Source organism: Ciona intestinalis, unplaced genomic scaffold (assembly GCF_000224145.3).
Source record: "Ciona intestinalis unplaced genomic scaffold, KH HT000443.1, whole genome shotgun sequence".
Classification (NCBI taxonomy): Eukaryota; Metazoa; Chordata; class Ascidiacea; order Phlebobranchia; family Cionidae; genus Ciona; species Ciona intestinalis.
In genome coordinates this window covers 1-8,005 of record NW_004190764.1, presented here as the reverse complement: position 1 = coordinate 8,005, position 8,005 = coordinate 1, and the positions used below count along the sequence as shown (strand labels likewise).

The 8,005-nt window shown below is 32.1% G+C and overlaps 1 protein-coding gene across 2 annotated transcripts; it reads right to left on the bottom strand.

Moving 5' to 3' along the window:
* Nucleotides 1-231: 231 nt before the first annotated feature.
* LOC100181942 (kelch-like protein 12) lies at nt 232-8,005 on the bottom strand. Of its 2 annotated transcripts, none has more exons than XM_026839591.1 (13): nt 7,966-8,005; nt 7,081-7,248; nt 6,361-6,489; nt 4,110-4,217; nt 3,544-3,664; nt 2,944-3,097; nt 2,666-2,883; nt 2,439-2,591; nt 1,975-2,092; nt 1,620-1,714; nt 1,148-1,340; nt 466-609; nt 232-343 (listed from the first exon to the last, which is right to left on the bottom strand). In XM_026839591.1, exons 4-13 carry the CDS (start codon nt 4,181-4,183, stop codon nt 270-272), a joined length of 1,344 nt encoding a protein of 447 aa, XP_026695392.1. In that variant the 5' UTR covers nt 4,184-4,217; nt 6,361-6,489; nt 7,081-7,248; nt 7,966-8,005; the 3' UTR covers nt 232-269. The 2 variants fall into 2 exon arrangements, with proteins under 2 accessions (XP_026695392.1, XP_018672186.1); XM_018816641.2 differs by having other exon boundaries at nt 1,148-1,328.

Genomic DNA, 8,005 nt, shown 5'->3' with positions numbered 1-8,005 from the left:
GTACAACTCCAGTACCATGTGTTTACTGTAAACTTACACTAGTTAACGTTGTCGTCGCTTAAAAACGTTTGTTTTCATGAATTTTGACAAACTGTAATCACGCAGTAATTAGATAATATTAGAAGTTAATATTAATCATAGGAGGTTGAATTAAAGAATAATGTTTTAATTGCGATTAATGATAATACGGTATAAGAGTAGTGCATTTAATGCGTCCCCACTTAACTTCTAATAGTTTGAGTCGTGAATCGTTGTGTGGATTTCTCATTTCACAAACACGTGCCGCTATGTAAAGTGCATAAGGAGTAATCGGTAATTATTTGCTCATCGTGCGGTTTTAAATCTGAAAATTCAGTCTAAAAATTATAAATATATATTATGATTTGATTTCAATCAAGAGAATAAAGAAAAATACTGTCCATATTCAGCCCACTTTATCATTACATTCATATTTATTATACCAACCATTACAAGAAACAAGAGCATGCAGCAGTCGTTCAGTTTGCATTGAAGCAATGTTTGTCCAAATATTCACCACTGGATTGTATAATTCAACTGATGATAACACATTATTACCACTATCCCTTCCTCCTGCTACACACATTTGATCTGAAATATTTTTAAAAATTGAAACATTTGTACTTCTAACATTATAACAGTCATATCTGGTGCCGTGGAAAAGTGGTTAGCGCGCCTTTTTTTAACCCAGAGGTAATGGGTTCAAGACTCGTCGCCGCTACCGTTGTGGGCGTATGTGTCCTTAGGCAAGACACTTAACAGCAATTGCTCCAACCCAGTGATCACTAATGGGTTGTCCAAATTATCAGCAATACATAAACAAAGTAAAAATCTCACAAAACATTATCACCCACAGAGTAACATACATGGTAACTCGTAACGAGGTGTATGAACACCCGTGTTATAACGACTGTCATTTTCCAGCCACGCCAGGATAAAGTTAGTTACATTCATTCATTCATTCACTAATAAGAAACATAAAAGTACGGTTTGTGTTTGGTAACATAAAGTTAAGGTTCAGACTTAATATAAATTTAAAGGTTCAGAGCCAATAAATAAGATTAGCCAGAAACATTTTTTTAACAACAATAATTCACCAATATGTTTTTAAACATAATAAGGAACCAACCATTTAACACAGAAGATGCTGCACCCCATCGTGTTTCATTCATAGATGCAACTTTGTACCAATCACCATCAACTTGGTTTAAATTCAAACATTCGACAACGTTGGATCTATGACCTCCAGTCGTATAAACATGGTTGTTTATCTTCACACTGGTTGAAGCCCACCTTTCATACAAAGTTGACTGTGGATAAAACTAAACATTTTAGGTTAAACATTTTAGGTTTAATTTTAAATAATTAATAATTATATTAACCTATAAATTAATAAAACATAATTAAAACAAACAGTTATTTGAAACTTAATTACATACAGAAGTTGTATTATACAATTAAATGATTAATGACAAAAATTTATTATATTTATTATTCATGTTTATAACTGAAATATATTTTATCAACATAATAATCCAGAGCGTAATAATCTCCATCACTAGGTGGGGTAATAAACAACATAAAACACTTAAATAATTTACCCTAATTTCTCTCAAATGTTTCCCGACAACGTCATAAATTTGAACAAGTTTTTCTGTTCCACGACCACCCACAATCATGAACTCAAATGTTGCTTCTATAGTGAAGTAAAAATCAATCACAATACACCACTGCCATTTATTTAAAGTCAATGATATTATTTTATGATTATAAAAGTGAAGTAGATAAAATGTTAAGGCTGGTGATTGTAAAATACCGGCCAAAACAATTTTGGGAATTAAAAAAAAATTGTATATAATAAATGTTGTTAACCCAAGTTTCCAATAACAGTATAAATAGGGTCTAGGATCTAGATCTACTTTGTGGCACAAGATTAGTAGAACTCTTATAAATTACCTTCTCTAGCTCCGCCATGTTTCACAGCACCACCTGGTACATCCGGTTGATTTTTAAGACGAGCGATATACTCTGGGTTGAGAACATCAAAATAGAAATCCAATCTCTTTATCCATCTCTAGGTAAAATAAAAAGAAATGAATAACACATGAAACAAATATTGTCTTTGAATAAGCAAAATATCACTGCCAGATAAACGCAGTGTAACATGCACGGTATTCCATTAACCCATATCACATGTAATGAAAGTTACTACATGGAAAATACAGATGGTAAAATTAATAACTATTTAAAACTATAAAAATACATTCTTTTATTATTTTTTAATACTTTTATCTGTCACTAATTGTTCAAGTTGTTACAACTTTTTATTGGTAATAAAAATAGGTTTCTTCTCGTAAATGTTAATAGAATTCGCATTTTAAAACTTTTTCAAACTTGTAATATTTATAATTATTCTATACCTCAGATTCTTTAACGACTTCTTCAAGGAATGCGGTTGATAGTTTTTTGACATCAATCAATTGAAACAACTGTTCAATGAATTGTTGACGTTGTTTAAAGTCGTGTTTAATCCAATTCAAGATGGTCCTGAAAATCGAATCTTGGCAAGAATCCTGAAATTGTAGCAAAAGTATTTTAGTGAACAATGTCACACACTTTTCACCAAATTAATGATTTAAAATTAAACCTGTTTCTGTTTCAAAGCAATTAGAGCTTCAGCTTCATTAACGGACAATTCCATGAATTGAAATTCCTTTGAAACCAACTCTAAGTTGTCAACGATGAATTTGTCACATTTTCCCACCAACTCCAGAAGCTGGTATCTTTGTGCAAAGGAACGGAAACTTAAACAGTTCCCAACAGCAAGTGCATCATTAAAGAAGCTAACACAATATCCCTTTACATCTAGAATTAGAATCGATTATTTAATAACATGTGAATATATTTAATAAATACACATATTACCATTTAGCTGCAAGTAATCTGAAGCCTCATAAAGCTGGCAAACAGTTTTATCGCTTATATCGATCACTTGTAAGTAAATGAAAGTGAACAACAAATCCAATATTGAAGCCTTCATCTCCTTTATTTCAATATCTTTATTAAAACCTTCCTTGAACTGAAACAAAAATTAAACAATAACCAAAAACATTTTGTCCAGCAAATGTTGATGTTATTGAATCCTACTGATTTTGTTATTTAACTCTAAGTAGCAAACTTCTAGCCAAACAAACTCAATAGACATATAGTATTTATTAACCTTACTATTTACTTACAATCTTGATTTAAAACATACCAATATTGGACACTAACAATAATCTTGCAGTTAGTGACCAGTGAAAATTCTGATCATTAATTAGTCAGGTCACCATATTTTTGCCAGATAATTTGAAATTTTTACTGCTGGTCACCAGCGACAAAAATATTGCTTTTAACATTTAAATCCTAATAATATTCATGTTTCACAGTACATAGTCAATATGTGCACAAAACAACTTTATCAAACAAATAGGTATAAAAAATGCCTATATTTGAAAATATTATTATTTCGTTTCATTACATTACCCCAGATGTGAACATTTTCTCATAATAATCAGAATATCCAGCAAGAATACTTTTCTGAGCTGAAACTTCTCCATCTTCTAATTTAAATGTGACATCAGTAAACACTTTTCTTTTACGTAACCTGAATATTATTTTGTCGTAATATATTTTAAACAATGATTAAGAAACGTTGTACTTGCAGAAAATCAAACATGCTAAATATACGTAGTAATGTTTTGGAATGAATTTGAATTTAACTTATTTACCTTTGAGTGGCGGGGCAACCACAATCGTTATAAGATCGGTGTCAGTTTTCATACACCTCTTGCCCGCTCATAAGTCACCACGTATCTAACTTTGTAGGTGATTCATTTTTTAGATTTTTTATTTTTCTGTATGACTGAAAATTTGACAACTTTTTAGTGACCACTGGATTGGACCAATTGTCGTTAAGTGTCTAGCGCAAGAAAACATACATCCACATAGGGTAAAGCGACGAGCCTTGAACCCATTTCCTTTTTTGTTGGACGCGCTAACCACTTTGCCACGGCGCCAGTAATAATAATATAACATATAATAATCGTTACCTGTTTAACTTTGTAAGTACACGTCCTTCATGATCGCCTTTGTATTGTATCACGTGTTCATCATTTGTGGCCATTTTATGCTTACGATATTTTGATCAAGAGCAGAATCTAAAATACCAAGATCGTAAAAATCCTTTCTGTTGGATTACAGAGTAAGCCACACTAAACTATTTGAGAAGTAAAACGTCATAGGCTTTAAACCAAAGATTTACCAAAAGGGAAAATCCCCTACTTGCATCTATAAAGCTGCTATTATAGTGCGTTAATGGGATAATATACGCGAACTGCAACTTTGTTCGGTAGGGACAAACGTATATTACGTAATTTCCACTGACTAAACATTGTCTCGTTCTGTTGAGTTTCATATTTACGCAGTCAGTTGCTAATAAATGATTAACCAATCATGTGATTTATTTTAAAAAGGAAACAACAAACTATTACTTTGTGAAATTTGAGTTCCCAATAATAATACTAAGTGAACAAAATTACAAAGGCAACAAAAGCGGACATATGACAAGACGCAATATGCACACCAGATTCGACAAACCATTAAATAAGCCACCCGGAACGTAGGTTACTTAATTGTGAGTGTAAGAAAACGATTGAGTAAAATAAAACAACTGCCTATATACAACAAATGGTAAAATTAGGTCACATATGTTAAAATTAACTCAAGCCCTTACCACTGCATAAGTAACGAGTACCATGAGAATCAATTTTAAATTATAACACAGCTTTACTTCACTTTTGCGAAGTAGCTTTACAATCTTACACGATGGTTTGCGCACAATACAATTGCTGCTACCAATGCGAGTTATCCACAAAACTAACATTGCTGTGTTTGCTAAACGCGCATTTATCGGGTTTAATAGTTACCAGTCAATCGGTAATAAAGCAATTTCCTTTATATAACCAGTAAAATTGACATTGTGACCTGTACGATGGGCGTGGTTAACATATTTAAAAAACTTTCAAATTTACTGATGCAAACATTGTGATTAACGAAAAACAAGTCAGTACCGAAAACTGTATGATCGAATTATTAAACCGTATTACGACTCCTATATATAGATGTTAATTGTTTAAAACACGATCAGGATGTTTTGATATGATGTGCTAAAGGTGTCCCATCTTGCTCCACTGTACTAATAACATTCATTATGAAGTTTAGCTAAATCGATGATCAATTTCGACATATATTTATTGTCTCACTTCACAGTTAATACCGCTGTTTTACAGCAGTGAATGGTTATCCATATTATGTGTCGCCTGGTCGATGCATATATCAATTTCATATACCAGAGAATTGATAAAAACTGAGAATAAACTTTATATTGTCTTACAAATTGGGGATTGCTAAACTATTTTTTTCGCACAAGCCAATTCGCATTAATTATCTCCAAAGACCTGTGACTGAATTTCGAGTATATTTTTCATACATCATTTTTTTAGTGCATCAGTATATTCTATTTGAATAACCCCCGATGTATACATTATAGAATTAAAAATGAACCTTTCAAAGTTTAGCAATAAAAAAAGGATGCGAGCCGACTACACAGTGGGGTAAGACGACACAAAAAGTTAGTCTACGGGTTGTGTTAGTTTGAGTATATCTGCTGGTTCGACAGATGGCGTAACTGAAAATGATGGCCTAACCGTTTAATTTATCTCTGGGAACAGCTTTCTGGGAACAGACAATACCTCTAGCGTTTTTTGGATTTTTTTATTATTTTATGTATGGCTGATAATTTGGATAACACATTAGTGACCGCTGGGTTGGAGCAATTGCCGTTCAGTGTCTTGCCCAAGGACACATACGCCCATTATAGCAGCAGCAACGCGCCTGAACCTATTAACCTCTGGGTTACAGGCGGGCGCGTCAACCACTTTGCCACGGCGCCGTAGACTGTTATCGGACCATGGACTAATGTTGGCGGCATAATAAGAGGCTAAGCATTGCTGTGGGGGAAACCTTATAAAATGGGATGCACACGCTAGAAATGATTATAAATAAAAGGTAAACAATGAATAAAATGGTAGGGGCATGGATAGTGCATGTAATCTCCTAATGCACCGCTGCCTGAAGTCACATTTTTGTGGTAAGTTTGTGCATGTATAACAGCAAAAGACAAAATTAAAAAACATAGTACGGATAAAATAATAATAATAATTTTAAATTATCTAAAGATTTTAGGACAAGTTTGTCTGTTATTTCCAATTAACAACTTTATAACCTTTAGAACCACCTAACCTCCAATGACGTATATCTTCCCATTCACAACACAAGCACAAGAACCATATTGCTCGCGGATCAAGCTGCCAACATTGGTCCAAGTGTTGGTTCGTATATTATACCGCTCAACACTTAATCCATAACCACCTTTGTAAACATTGTATAGTATATAGAGTGATGAATATATAAAACAGCATTCTAATATTATATGTGTTAAATGTTATTTTGTTGTACAGATATATTTCAGTAGAGTCAGTTTTAAAATGTTAAACAACCTTCTTACAATACAATCATTATATTCAGATTTATTATTAATATACACTTTGTTTTACAATTATTGTAGTTATGTTTTACATTTATGTTTGAATTATTTATTTTTTTATTCATTTTTAGTTATAATATTATAAATAACAGTAAAAAAAAAACAGAGAAAAATAATCCAAACTAAATCCAACAAACCCACTATTCCATCCAATGATGTTATATATTTTTTCCTAACATTTTTATTGTTTTTGCAAATATGTTTTAGTCACTTTTAACATAACAGATATTGTTATAAGAGAACATATTTCGACTGAAAAATGAAACATAAATAAATCCAATATATATAACTTTAATACTGTGATATATATATTATAACAGCACACTATTGGTACTAAATCTGCAAATTTAATTATAATAAGAAAACATAAAACCTTATTGTTATTATATATTTTATAGATAGAATAAACAACAAACCAATGGCGTAAATCTCATCATTGTAAACAACACTACACAATCCGTGTCTTCCCTCATTCATTGGTTTTAGTGATTTCCATTTTCCCTCTCTTGGATCGTAACTTTTCATTGAACTTAAATGATTTAAAATCAATAATTTCTCACCTCCACCAAACGTGTACAAGCGACCTGTACATGAAATGTATTTACAACCCTTAAATTATTTGATCACAATCAAACTGAAGATTAACAATATTTCTACTTAATTATTATTAAGCAATGTACATGTAACGTATACCTTATCCTTGGGTGGTCGGAAAACGACAGTCGTTATAACACGGATGTTCATACACCTCGCGCAAGCTTACAAGTTGGTTACTTTATGGATGATTATTTTTATTGTGGGTTTTTAATTTTTTTATGTGTGGCTGATAATTTGTTCAATCTATTAGTGATCACTGGGTTAAAACAATTGCCGTTAAATGTCTTGCACAAGGACACATACGCCCACAATGGTAGCAACGATGAGCCTTGAACCTATACCTCTGAGTTTGAGAAAGGCGCGCTAACCAACTGTGCTACGGCACCGGACATGGAATTTAATAGAATATGAATAAATTCTATTTAATAAAACAGTTTGATCTAATACATGATAAAAATAGTACACAGTAAACAGTGTCAAGAAAGATCCATCATCTAATTGTATATTGGAATAATACATTTATAATCAGAATACATAAAACGTTTAATTTAACAAAAGTAGACAAATCAAATTGCTTGATGCGGTGTTGTGATCTTGTTATTTTAAACTATATAACTTTTCTAACGGGGTTGAGAATCTATATACGCATGGTACTGTCCATATTCAGCCTACTTTATCATTACATTAATATTTGTTCTACCAACCATTATAAGAAACTAGAGCATGTGCCATCGTTGCTTTGCA

Excerpts from the sequence above, each read along its gene's own strand:
- LOC100181942 (XM_026839591.1), bottom strand. The coding sequence starts at position 4,183 with ATGGCCACAAATGATGAACACGTGATACAATACAAAGGCGATCATGAA. Across the intron at positions 3,665-4,109 it reads GTACTTACAAAGTTAAACAG|GTTACGTAAAAGAAAAGTGT; the intron begins GTAACGATTATT and ends AATAATATTCAG. Across the intron at positions 1,341-1,619 it reads AACATTTGAGAGAAATTAGG|TTTTATCCACAGTCAACTTT; the intron begins GTAAATTATTTA and ends TAAAATGTTTAG.